Below are 14,277 nucleotides of genomic sequence, written 5' to 3' on the forward strand. Positions count from 1 at the left end.
TAAAAAAAGGTCATGGCCTTGAAAATTCAATTTTTTTCCTCTGTTTTCACTCACTTTTAAATTACTTCAAAGATGTTAAAGAAAATATTTAAATATTCATATAATTTAAGTACTAAAATAAATTATCCGATCAAATTTTTAAGAGTTTTTTATGTATTTTTTCCCTTAATTATTTACTCTCCAAATCTTTCTTCAAATTTTCTAACTTACTTATATCATCCATTAGCTACACAACAACAAAAAAATTCACAAACCAAATCCATGGTTTATTTTATTTTATATTTTACTCTTAATATTAATTAGTTATTCTCGAATTTTTTTAAGCAATTATATATAAAACATCAATTAGTAGGATTAGTGTGACAAAATAGTTGTCTGTTCATTATTTTTTAATAAATATGACAAATTTATAAATGACAAATAATAGAAAGAGAGTAATAAGTAGATGTTACAATTACTCAATCACACTCAAGTTTAGATGAGACTACCATGTACTTTTCTTCGTTTTAGTTGATTTGTTGTATTTTTTTTTATTTTTTTTTTGGTTTTTTCAAAAAGATGTTCTAATTTTCAACTTAATATATTTAGGCGAAGGATGGTTTGACGCATATTTTTTGTTGAAAGGATTTATGTGGAGTATATAAATTAAATGTTAGCTATTATAAGTAGGAAAAAAGGTCTGATATACTCCTCAACTTTGTCATTTGGAGCTGATATACCTCTTGTTATGAAATTGGCTCAAATATACACGTACTTATAAACAAATAGCTCACACACACCCTTTTCCTCTAACGGAAATGAAAAAAAGATAATTTTAATCTAACTTTTTATTATTTTTTTCTACAATATATAATCCCATATGAGTAAATTTAATCCTCGTCAAACATATTTTTTTGATTTTTTTTTGTTTCAATGACTAATTTAGAATTATTATTTTGAGAATCAAATTTATTTATGTTTCACTAATATTCTTGTAAAACTTATTATAGATGAACAATTTTTTTCTTCGAATACAAAAATCGAAATACAACAGATACAAAAAAAATAGTTTAAATTTTTTTTCTTTAAACAAAGGAATGAAAGAAAAACAAAATAAGAATAATAAACTCAAATAATTATAATAAAAGAAGTCAAAAAATAATTTATGTATTAAAAAAATTAAAATATACCTTGAACTTTGATAAAAGAATCATATATATCCCTAAATAATTTTTTTAAAAAACTAAAAGTAATAAATATAAATTTAAAACTAATTTTTTTAACTTCCGTTAAATGAAGGGTATATGTGAGCCATTTTGTAACGGCTGGGGTATATGTAACCCGTTTGTATAAAGGTAAGGGCATATATGTGACACTTTTATAACGAGGGGCATATCATCTCCAAATGACAAAGTTGAGGGGTATATCAGACTCTTTTCCCTTATAAGTATATATTTGATTTTATGCATTCTTAATACAACTGTGAAGATATTTTGCACAACTTTCACTAAATTCTCGACTCTGCTATTAGAATATAAGATTAAATGATAATTTCAATATATTCTACGTATCTTTAACTTATAATCACAAGATTTATCCTTTTTACTTTCTTTAATTCCAGATTAAGTTAAAATCAAATAAATAAATTAAAGAGAGAAGGGCCTGAAAAATACTTTAACTTTGGCCGAAATTATTGTTACGATACCAAACTTAATTGATGGCCTTTTACCCCCTACACTATTTAATAGTGTATTTTAAAGGTTTATATGCGTCCACATGGACACTTTACTATTTATAATTAAGCAATATTTATGATGTTTACGTGAACACATATATACTGTTAAAATACACTATTAAATAGTATAAAGATAAAAGGTTCTTTCTAAATTTTAATATTGTTACAATAATATCGATCAAAATTAAAATATATTTCAGACCTTTTCTCGTAATTAATATTAAGAGAGCAATACAATACAAAAATTAATGCAAAAGCAAGAAAGAGACATTTCAATACTAGCGAAGAAAGGTACAAGTAAATTACTAATTAGTTTGTTGTGACATTACTATGTTATGTAGCAAAATTAAAGTTGGAGAGCTTGTCTCTTATAAGGACAAAAAAAATTAAGAGATAACATCTAGCGAAGATTTAAATGGAATATACACTACTTTTTCCAACTAACATTAGAAGATGTCATTATTATAAATTTATTATAGTCCAGAAGAATCCCAGGAGCGGAATTACGTGATGGAAGGAATTCATCTGAATTTACTTTATTATGGATATATATAGGGTTATTTGCTACTTAATTATATGTGATCTTTTTTATTCAGTAATTAATATTTCAAAATAATTACTGTAACGTACTGTTTAAGGTCTTATTTGTTTTCATTAATATTAAGAAGTTTGAATCTGAATACACATCTCAATATTAAGATTTGCATTAAGATTCAGATGTTTTGATCTGAATACACATCTAAATATTAAAATGTGGTCTCTAAATCCAAACACTTTTCAATATCTGAATGTGCATGTGAAGTTATCATTAAATTAATAAAATATCATAAAAATTTCATAATTAACAAAATATATCGCTTTTGATTAAAAAAAAGTTTTAGTAATCATGATTGAAAGTACATTATTTTTTTAATTCAAAACCTTGATAAAAGCCAGTACACCAACAGTGTTCTTGACACAGTCAATACAAGAAAATTATTAATATAATAGAAAACTTGAAAGGATTTCAAGAGAGAAAAAATGGTGTTTGATTGAGAAAAGAGAGAAAGAAAATTTTTCGTTATGAGATAAAAAGACACGCTTAACGCAGAGAAACGATGATTTATTATTTAATAACTTATTAAATGAGTCTGAATGTTGTTAAGAGTCTCTTACAGATCTGATTCATTTAGATATCCCCTCAACCTATACTTGAAATTTCAGAGACACTAAGGTCCTATTACCTACTAAATTTATTTTATTAATAATTTTTTATCCCTTTTCAGCCTATGTAACACTATTTTGTGGATCTAACGCTGACTGTCTTTTTTTTCTTTAAAATAAGTTCTACCCAATCTATTTGTTATTCAATATTCAGCAGCAACTGCTAATTAATTGCTACATAGTCATGATTTCTACCCATATTATTTGGACTATATTCTCTTTCTCTTTTTGATCTTCAAGTCTTTCTTCAATTCTTCTCACTTATATCATCCATTAAAAAAAACAGATCTTAACTTATTAGTTCATGGGTTTGCATTTACTGATTATTTTAAAGCTGAATTTGAGAGCATCTTCTTTGAGTTTAAATACTCCTTTAGTCATAAGCTTGTTATGCCCTTTTATAATAAGGCTAGCTGCTTGTTCTTTTAAACCTCTTCATCAAATTCACTATAATTTGGTTCATTCTATTAGGCTTTTTTTCTTCCAGATGAGCCAAATTACCTTAAATTCTCAACCCCCAGCACCTACACGATGGGAAAGAGCTGTTCGTCTTGTCTACGAGAGATTCACACGTACAAGGCACACACAATTTCGAGAGATGGATGAAGAGAGCTTGCGCGCTCTCTCCATGATTGCTCTTTGAACTAAGATTTGATTGGAATTTCGGGTGGGTAAAGACGAAAGAGGTAGATTTTGAATTTAAATTCAATGATTTAGTTGCTTGTCGATCTATCGATAGTATAAATTTTTTCAAGTTGTGATCATAGTAGTTTAGTATCTATTGAAATTTTAGTTAAAAATAATAATATTAGGTCAGTTGGATTGATCTGTTGATTTATTATTATACATATACTGGTGTTGTGGTACATTTCAAAGCTTTTTTTGTCCGTTCTTTTTTTAATCAAGTATAATTTTTGTTGTTCTTTATCGGAAATTAGATTTAAAATTTAAATTTAATGAGTAAAAATACGATAATTTTCCTACTAGTAATAGATACCAGAATGCTTAAATAGCCAAATAGATTAGCTTAAAATATGGAGATTGTTTTATTTTAGTTGCTAAAAATGCGTTAAAAATTGCTAAGCATCTCTTTTAAAAGAAGGAATTTGTGGTAGGTAAGTGCCAGCAAATAGTTAGGGCCTACGAGCAACTTGGCCACAATTTAAAGCAGCAGCCATGTAAGTGATTGTGGGGAAAAAAACAAAAACAAAAATTGAAAATAAAGAAAATAATATGTTATTTTTTCGAAATATTGAACTTTTAGATAAGATAATTTATGTGTTTTTAACGTTTCCTCTAATTTTATCTAGAGAACCTTAATTGCCATAATTAGGAAATAGCTTTAATAGTTGAAACAATAAAATGTTCACTTTAAAGTTTAGATAAGACTAGAAATGACGCATCAACAGATAAATCTATCCGATCAATTTAGAGTTAATGACCCGTTTAATTTGACTTTGTTTAAAATTTGAATTGATATATCATTTATATTGACATTGACCTATAACAAAATTATATTTGATTTTTTTTCATGATATTTTTGTACTTAATATGGTATATAGTCATAATATATGGAAACAAGATTAGGTACTCAAAATAGATTATATGAAAACAAACAAATCATTTAAAATTGAAAATTGAACAAATTATAGAAATACATGCCTTTTGTTTTACTTATTTCCATTATTTCCTATTAATTTAAAAATCTCTAAAATTCCTTATTTCTTTAATACATCCGAGCTACATATTAATGTATTATAGCGAGTATTTAATATATTCAAGCTACATATTATGTATCGGAGCTAGTTTTTAACGTAGCCGAGCTACATATTAATGTATTCAAAATAATATTTAATGTATCCGAGCTATATATTAATATATCCGAATTTCAATTATTGTATCCGATTTTTTTTTTAATTTTTAAGAAATTAATGTAATTAGAAATTTTTAGGGATAGATTGTAATTTCATACTGAAGTTATGAAATTTATGTAACATACGCAAATTGGATAGTAATTAAGAACTGGTTTAATTGAGTTAATGACTTAATTTTTAGTTCATTTTCGAATCAGCCTAATCTATTTCAAGTAAGTTTTGGACTGATCAATTACCCACTTACTTAACAACTCAACTCATTTTAATATACTGAATTTCAACTTAATCCATTCATTTAATACTCGTAAATTAGATTACTGATAAAATCACAAAAGCATCTGGTGAAGGTGAAGAAAATGTACAAGTGAAATGAATTCATTTGATGTGACATTACTATGTTATGCAGCAAGCTGGAGAACTTGTCCCCCACCTTACAGGGACTAATTAAGGAGAGAATATCTGGGGAAGGTTTATTAAATTTTGTTTCACGTTACGAAAACAATATACTCTTTGTTGATGATGTCGAATTTTGGGCCTTCAATTATTATATTGAACAAAAATCACAATTTATTCCATGTTTAGCCTTGTTTTGGTTGAGACTTTCAGAATGTTCATTATGACTTCTTTCTCCATATTTTCTTTATCGCTTAATACATCAGCGGATAATTATGCTTTTTGATTTTGAGTGTATATAAATATACACTTAAACTTGAATAAGATCGAACAAATAAATACGCGTGTCCTACATTACATAATACACGTAGAATGCCATGTAAATATAAAAATTGTCATGTAGGACAAATGTATTCATTTGTTCAATTTTATACAAATTTAAATGTCTATTGTGCATATACAAAGTTAAAGATCATAGTTGTGAGCTGACGTCAAGTTAAAAGAACATTTTTATGTGTTAGGTCTTTCTAGACTCTAATGTACAAAAAAATCAACGTAAAGTGAGCAATTGAAAAATATAAGCAACATGGATCTTTTATGTGAAGTGACAAACAGAAACTCACACAGTTTGTGAGTCTTTTCATTACGTTAAGAATTTGGATATTAGAGAAGGATCGATATTCTTATTGAAATTATTTATGATACGAACAAATTATCTAGTTATATGTATAATTCGTTATAATGACGTGAACCTGGTCTTGCTCATATTAATTTGAGAATTCTGTGCTCGACTAGCAGAGAAGACATATGACATATCCAAATGGCAAATGATAAATATAAAAAGAAAAATAAGTCATATAAATTGGGAGTAAATGACAAATACAAAACACCGCTATTTTCATCTATTATGACATTGTGAGGCTTTATATTTCTGTGGATGATGGGCATAGTAAATTCAGTTTGCAGGAAAACGATTGCAGAAGCAACATGGCGTGCAACTTGTAATCGATTTTCCCAAGACAATGACGATTTCTATTAAGATTAACCTTTTTGAAAAGTAGATCGCTGAGAGATATAGCTTCTAACATATTCATACACCATAACTGACTGTTCAAATTCTAGACAGCAACTGACAAGTCTCTAACACATTTTTGAGATGACTCATTTGAACAGTAATTGCTATATTTCGGTGTATATTGAAGGAATATTGATTGTATTGAAGTGTTAACCTAATAAGGGAATATATGGGAGATATATATAGGAGATATAGGAAGGAGTACTAATCCTAATAGGACTAGGATTAAAAAGTACTAATATTAGGACTAGGATTAAGAAGTACTAATCCTAATAGGACTAGTTGGGGTGCCTCCAAGCTTTTCAATATGTTGTTAGCTTTTCAATTATTTTCTTCATTTCTATTTATATATCGTTTTTATTAAAAATAATCTTAATACTTATTATTTACAAAACTAATGCATAAATGACAATACTATTTTACTTTGAAAGTATAAATTTGACCGACAAAGGAAAATTAAATGGTTAATTCATGTTCATTGGTCAATTTAATAAATCAAAATAAATTAATTTATGTTCTTAATAAGAACATTTTATATAATGTTGTTTAGCCTCTGGCTCACCATTTTAGCTCTTCGACAGAACCAAGCCTTCCGCGGCTGAAGAAAGAAAATCCTCAGTCCGGTGATCTATTTAGACATTTAATAGCCCAAATTAGTCTCCACAAGAAATTCTTCTCAATCCCTTTTTGAATCTCCCTGTTCGTTGGACCACTATACATTCAATACTTTCACCATAGTTGCTTACAGAAAAAAATCAACAGAAATTCAGCACAGTTTGTGAGTTTTTTCATAATTTAACAATTGCAGATATCATTTTTTATTCAACATAAATAGGAGGGTACAAACAAACAAACCGAATTTCCTTAAAATTGGAACCTCTAAACATTTCATTTTGAGCAAGAGCGAAAAGACTTTTCCATTCGACACAATTCCCTTGCGACATGAATCATGTAGGGTCTATCATCTCCCTTATCAGCTGTGCATTTCTTAGCAAGGTCCAAATAGTCTTTCAATGGTTGCTCAATCTCAATTCCATGTTCTTCTAAAATGGTAAGATCCACTATATCTAGTACATTATCCTCCCGAACATAACGATCCACGTTGGTTGCATTTTTCACTCTATCTATATAATTTAATGTCGGTACTAATTCTATATCTCTTACTCTAATCATAATATCGTACACGTCCTTTCCAGTTAATAGCTGAAAGAGGAGAATCCCAAAGCTGTAGACATCAGTTTTTTGAGTAATAATTAACTGCTGCTCATATTCTGGAGCTATATACCCGTCTGTTCCACACACACCATTATCTATTACCTCCAATTCCCCTGGAGGTAATGATATGGAGAGTGAGAAGTTCAATATTTTGGCAACGCCGCTCTTGTCATCTATTATGACTTTTGATGGTTTTATATCTCTGTGGATGATAGGCGTAGTAAATTCAGTATGGAGGAAAACGATTGCAGAAGCGACATCACGTGCAACTCGTAATCTATTTCCCCAACATAGCGATTTTCTATTAAGACTAAACTTTTTGAAAAGTAGATCATCGCTAAGAGATATAGCTTCAACATATTCATACACCATAACTGCTTCTTCAAATTCTAGACAGCAACCGATCAGTCTCAGCACATTCTTCAGATGACTCATCTGAGCAGTAACTGCTATATCTCGATGGATATTGAAGAATTTATATCGGTTGAACCTAACTAAAATGGGGCGGTTGTCTAGTGAGCTCGTAACCAAAACCACACCTCGGAGCTCCATTTTGGTTGTAGAGTGTTTTACTGCCTTGTCGATCTCTATGGCAGTGAAGTACCGAATGGGAATTCCATCGCATAAAGCAAGAAGCTCCTGAAGCACACAACTTCCATTCTTTAAACAACAATCATGCTCTTTCTTCCGCCTTACAATAGTTTTTTCCTGAAGAAAGGCATAATTTGAATTGGGATTAGTAGTGTAATCTATGAAAAAAGTAGGAAGCTGCTACCTGTTGGTTTTAATTTGTCATTTGTGCATTGATTCCACACTAATTGAGTTTCCATTGAAAATTTGACACTAGCGCGTACATTAAATTCCACACAAAATGACAACAAGTGGGGTTTCCAAGCACTTTCATATCATCAAGTCCATTACGACACCTTGTCCTCTTTGATATTTTGCTGTTAGTCCACCAAAAGTATTACAAATAATGGTAACAATAATATTTTTAAAGGATAAAAAAAAAACTAATAAGTAAGGATTTCAGCCTAAGTAACGTGTATCAATCTACCGCCGTCAGCTTTAAAAAAATAAAATATATCCTAAAATGTTAATGTGAAATACGTTTATACTAATTTTGTACAATTTTACAAAAATATATTATTTTAGTAAGTTACTTTATATTCTGGCTTAGTTTTGATCAAAACCTCCAAAATTGGCCATCAGTAGTGCAATTTCTTAGAAATCACACGGTAAAACATTGACATTATTAGTATTCTTTTAAGCCATATTTATATACATTATGTTGAAATTTGACATAAAAATATAATATTAATTTTTTTATTTTGAATTTAAACTTATGTTATATTATCAGTTTCATTTGTTTTAGTAATAATGAGTTGATATTTCACATTGTGAGTCATTTATTTTTAATTAGACTTGATAGATTATCTTTTTTCTCATGATTTTTTTTGTCAAACAAGTATTTTTTTATGTTTGTAGAAATTATCTACTTTTATTTTTTATTATTAGTTTAATTTAATGAAAATTTACTAATTTTAAAAATCTAAATTAAGTTTTTATCATATAAAATAAAAACATATGTTTGTTAATTAACATATTTTAAAAGAATCAAAATATCTTAAATATTTCATTTAAATCATTTATAAATGCCTTCATTTGTCTAATGTAGATATTTAATTTTAAAAATATAATATAACCTTGTGATTAGACTTATGCATATAATTACTCGGTGATAAACAATGAAGTCAGCATAAATTACCAGATAGTTATTTGGAAAGAATTACCTGCAGTGATATTATCTGAATTCTATTACTAAAATTAATTGAATGAGAATGACAAGAACAAAACTAACATGGTCCCATTTCTTTTATAAACCGAAAAAACTGAATTTCCTTGAAATTGGAACCTAATACTATTAATATCTCAAAGAATTAAAATGAACATTTAATTTTGACCCAGGGCAAGGGCAAGGGCATGGCACTTTAACGTGAATTTAATATCGTTTCTTTTGATTCCACTGTATCATACGGGCCTTTCTGGTTAATTAATAGCTGAAAGAGGAGAACCCAAAGCTGTAGATATCAGTTTTTTGAGTAATAATACACTGATGGTAATATTCTGGAGCTATATCCACTCACACCATCATCTAGTAACTCCAATTCCCCTGGAGGTAATGATATGGAGTGTGAGAAGTTCAATATTGTGGCAGTGCCTCTCTATCATCACATTGTGAGGCTTTATACTTCTGTGGATGATGGGCTTAGTAAATTCAGTATGCAGGAAAACAATTTCAGAAGCAACCTCTCGTAATCTATTTCCCCAACATAGCGATTTTCTGTTAAGATTATCCTTTTTGAAAAGTAGATCGAAAAGAGATATAGCTTCAACATATTCATACACCATAACTACTTCTTCAAATTCTAGACAACAACCTACAAGTCTCAACACATTCTTGAGATGACTCATCTGAGCAGAAATGGCTATATTGTTAGGACCGGAAATAAGCAGGCGTAAACGCGGAAGCTAACAAAGTAAATCTCAAAAGACCACGAGTAAGAAGACAACAAGAAATATACCAAAAGACACAAAAATTTGACGTGGTTCAGTTAATCGACCTACATCCACAAAGGAGATAGCAATCCACTAAGAAATAACCTCAACCAATTCACTCGAAATACATGGGAGGTTCACACAAGTGATAGATATCAAACTTGTGACCCATAAATTTTCCCTTCTAATCAAAACTCTCAAAGCCATTAAGACTACATTGTGAATGCTGACTAAGTTAAAAGGAACATGCCTCTATTTATAGAGTTCTGGACCTTTTACTACCAGAAAAAAAATTAGTCAATCCAAAACCTTTTTTTCTAAAAGGAAAACCTCCCCTTGGCCTGAATTTCTGACAAAACATATTTGTCCACCTTCTTCACTTAATCTTCAATAACTTGCTTCTTTTCTCCATGAATATGATGATATCAAAAACAATTTAGTGATATTTAGTTGTTTTTTCACCTATCAAACTAATAGAGCACATTGAATCATAATACATAAAATTTATTTTAGTTTCAAAATTTAAAGAGTCATTGAATTAGAAGAGTCATTTATTATTAAAGTGAAGTTGTTGAACTTCATATTCCATCATAATGTAATTAAAATATTAATATTTAATAAATTAATTAATTTTATTTTTATTTAGTGAAAGGGCAAAATGATAATCCAATTTTAAATATTTGAGCTTCCCACTTATAATAATATATGATATATATTATGTCTCCTTTTTATTATCATAAATATGTTCTTTCAATTGTTTTTTCTCTCAATCAATCTCATTTAACTTGCTATTAAATTTGGAGAAAATTAAAAAATATATAAAGTAATTATATAAATACTCAGTCATGGTCCCATTTCTTTCGGTATACCGAAGTAATCAATCTAAAATAGTGCAAAATAAAGATCAAATTAACACTTTCATTATCTGTGATGTCATTTTTTTCCCAACGGTACAAACAAACTGAATTTCCTTTGAATTGAAACTTAATATAAATAGTTCAGAGAATTCAAATAAACATTTTAATTTATAGGCCTTTACTAACACTCTAAATAAATGTCATTAAAATCTTTAGCGACAGTAGATGTAATGGCATTAGATTAAATGTCGCTAAAGGTTTTTATAGCAATAAAAATTGCCTCTAAAAGAAAAATTAAATACCACTAAAGATCTCTTTCGTTGTAGTGATACCTTCTCTTCTTAGCTAGTTGACTAATTGTGCTAAAAATGTGGTCTATTGTTTCCTCTTTAGCGTTTATGCAATTTATGCATCAGGAATGTGCTGCTTCAATCAACAAATACAAACTAAGGAGAAATCAAACTAAATAGAGCAAAGTAAAGATCAAATTGACAATTCATTGATCTTTTTTGTTTAACATAAATATGAGGCTACAAACAAATTGAATTTCCTTGAAATCGGAACCTAATACGAATACCTCTAAACAGTTAATTCTGACCAAGAGCGAGGGCACGAAAAGACTTTTCCATTCGACACAATTCCCTTGCGACATGAATCATGTAGGGTCTATTATCTCCCTTCAAAGCTGTGCATTTTTTAACAAGATCCAAGTAGTCTTCCAACTGTTGTTGAATATCAATACCATGCTCTTCTAAAATGATAGGGTCCGTTATATCCATTACATTAGCCTCTTTAATATAGTGATCGAGAAGGACGTAAGAGGTTGGAAGATTTTTAAAATCTACTATTGTCTCTTTTGAATTCGTAGAATTACCCGAGTCTTCTCCAAAATGTATTTTCTCTTCTGATTTTATAGAATCCACTCTGTCAATAATATCGTACACGTCCTTTCCGGTTAATATCAGTAAGAGAAGAATCCCAAAGCTGTAGACATCAGTTTTTTGAGTACTAATACCTGAGGCTAAATTTTCTGGAGCTACATACCCCATTGTTCCACACGCCTGATCTTGTACCTCCAATTCCCCTGGAGGCAGTGATATGGAGAGCGAGAAGTCTACTATTTTGGCAACACCGCAGATCTCATCAATTATCACTTTAGATGACTTTATATTTCTGTGGATGATTGGCGTAGTAAATTCAGTATGGAGGAAAACGACTGCAGAAGCGACATCACGTGCAACTCGTAATCTACTTCCCCAAGACAAGGACGATTTTCTATTAAGATTACCCTTTTTGAAAAGTAGATCGCTAAGAGATATACCTTTAACATATTCATACACGATAACTGGCTCTTCAAACTCTAGACAGCAACCGATTAGTCTCAGCACATTCTTCAGATGACTCATCTGAGCAGTAATCGCTATATCTCGATGGATATTGTAGGTCCATTTATTGAACCTAACTAATACAGGGCGGTTGCCTAGTAATCCCGTAACCATAGACACATCAGCAAGTTCCATTTTGGTTTGAGAGTTTTTTATTGCATTATTGATCTCTATGGCAGAGAAGTAACGGATGGGAACTCTGCAATTTCCGTCGCATAAAGCAAGAAGCTCCTGAAGCACACAACTTCCGTTCTTCAAATAACAGTCCTTCTCTTTCTTCCGCCTTACAGCAGAGAAAAAAAGATTTTTACTGAAGAATGGCATGTCTAATTTGGGATAAATTGGCACATCGCTACTCACCAGTCAGAAGCTGCTATCTTTATTTGTGCATTGAATTCCACACAAATTGAGTTTCCAACAACTTTCATTGTGAATGTAGGTAGCATCAGTGGAAACGCGTCTGCTTTACAAAGTTAAGTCTCCGTTAACCTTTTTTTAAAAGAAAAATAACGCGTGATACCTCTAAGCTTTTGTCCGTTTGTTCTTCTCTTTTCCACTTCTATTGTCCCTTTACAATGTTTTACTTAAAAAATAAATAAAAAAATTGTCCTTTCGGCTTCGGATTAATTTTTGTTCTTTTTTTATTAAAAATAGGCTTACTAGTACTTGTTATTTTACAAAATTAATGCATAAATGATAATACTTCTTATGTTCACTTTTAATTGTCATATTGTGCTTTTCAAAAGTCAATTTGAACTAATTTTCAAAGTTAAATTAGATTGCATAAATAAGATATTTTATGTCATGACCCTTTTGATCGTTTTGAGTACTAAAGTTTTTTATTTCATAAAATACTTTCCAATAGATTTTAAATGAGTATTTTAGACTATTCGTAACTAGAGTTATAAAATTAAAGGGATAAATTAAATAACTAATTTAGTTCGTGGTTAAAGAAAATTGCATCACAATAAATAGATAGTCACTTTTATTAATTAAGCATATAATGATTAGATTAGTAAATAATCTACCATAAAAATCGCACGATCGTAGAGCAAAGAGTGAAAGACGGCCTGAGGTAATTCTTTCACTAGAATTTTTCCAGCATTCTAATTTATATTGTTGGTTGATTACCTTTAAGTGGATTTGTATGTTGAATAGTGAAAATGAATAAAGAATCGAAAGGTACAAGTTGAGGAAAGTAATGATTGGTCAAATTGGGGATGAAAACAAATATTGTTTGAAAGGTTAGGTTGTTGTTATAATTAGGGAAGGTTATATATATATATATATATATATATATATATATATATATATATATATATATATATATATATATATATATATATATATATGGGTGTAAATGGATGATGAATTGGAGGGGCAATATAGCAACTTTTGTATATAAAAATGGTCGATAAGTGTTTATATTATAAAAATCATTATGGCTAGATATAGATGTGTATTCAATAGTTAAAGGTGCATTCTGATTGGAAGATGGAGACCAACCATTAATGATGAGCAAATAAAGTTTTAGAGTGTGTTTGGTAACAATGAAAATGTTTTTTATAGAAAATATTTTTTCAGAAAATATTTTTTTGAAAAATAAGTAAATTTTAAACTTATCTTTTCATATTTGGTTGGTGAGTAGAAAAAATATTTTAGAAATAAATTTTAGTGTTTGATTTATGAATAAAAAATGTTTTTGAGAGACATCTTTTATTTTTACTAGAGTAGAAAATAATTTATAAAATTAAAAATATTTTTAAAAATAATTTTTATTTGGGGTGGGGGTGGGGGTGGGGAGAGGGGGAGGGGGAGGGGGTTAGGAGTGAAAAAATAAAAATTTGGACTTTATAGTATTTATAAAAAACAAAATTAATTTTTGGGGGGATTGGTGGGGGGGGGGGGGGGGAGGAGTTTAAAAATAAAAATTTGAAGTTAAAAATATTTTGAAAAAGCAAAATTATTTTTTTGGGAAGGGTTGGGGTTGGGGAGGGGGGCT

General features: G+C 29.3%; 2 protein-coding genes across 2 annotated transcripts; both read right to left on the bottom strand.

The window, feature by feature from the left end:
- Positions 1-6,596: 6,596 nt before the first annotated feature.
- LOC101253598 (serine/threonine-protein kinase ZRK1) lies at positions 6,597-8,266 on the bottom strand. The gene is given in 2 exon segments (XM_004241955.5): positions 6,597-8,172; positions 8,175-8,266. Coding segments are annotated over 2 exon segments (1,047 nt in total). The 5' UTR covers positions 8,197-8,266; the 3' UTR covers positions 6,597-7,147.
- Positions 8,267-11,367: 3,101 nt separating this feature from the next.
- On the bottom strand, positions 11,368-13,039 carry LOC101253295 (serine/threonine-protein kinase ZRK4). Its single transcript, XM_004241954.5, has one exon. It carries the CDS (start codon positions 12,597-12,599, stop codon positions 11,478-11,480), a length of 1,122 nt encoding a protein of 373 aa, XP_004242002.2. The 5' UTR covers positions 12,600-13,039; the 3' UTR covers positions 11,368-11,477.
- Between the last annotated feature and the right edge of the window lie 1,238 nt (positions 13,040-14,277).

This window comes from Solanum lycopersicum, chromosome 6 (assembly GCF_036512215.1).
Source record: "Solanum lycopersicum chromosome 6, SLM_r2.1".
Lineage (NCBI taxonomy): Eukaryota > Viridiplantae > Streptophyta > Magnoliopsida > Solanales > Solanaceae > Solanum > Solanum lycopersicum.

Coding starts and splice junctions, on each gene's coding strand:
- LOC101253295 (XM_004241954.5), bottom strand. CDS start 12,599: ATGCCATTCTTCAGTAAAAATCTTTTTTTCTCTGCTGTAAGGCGGAAG.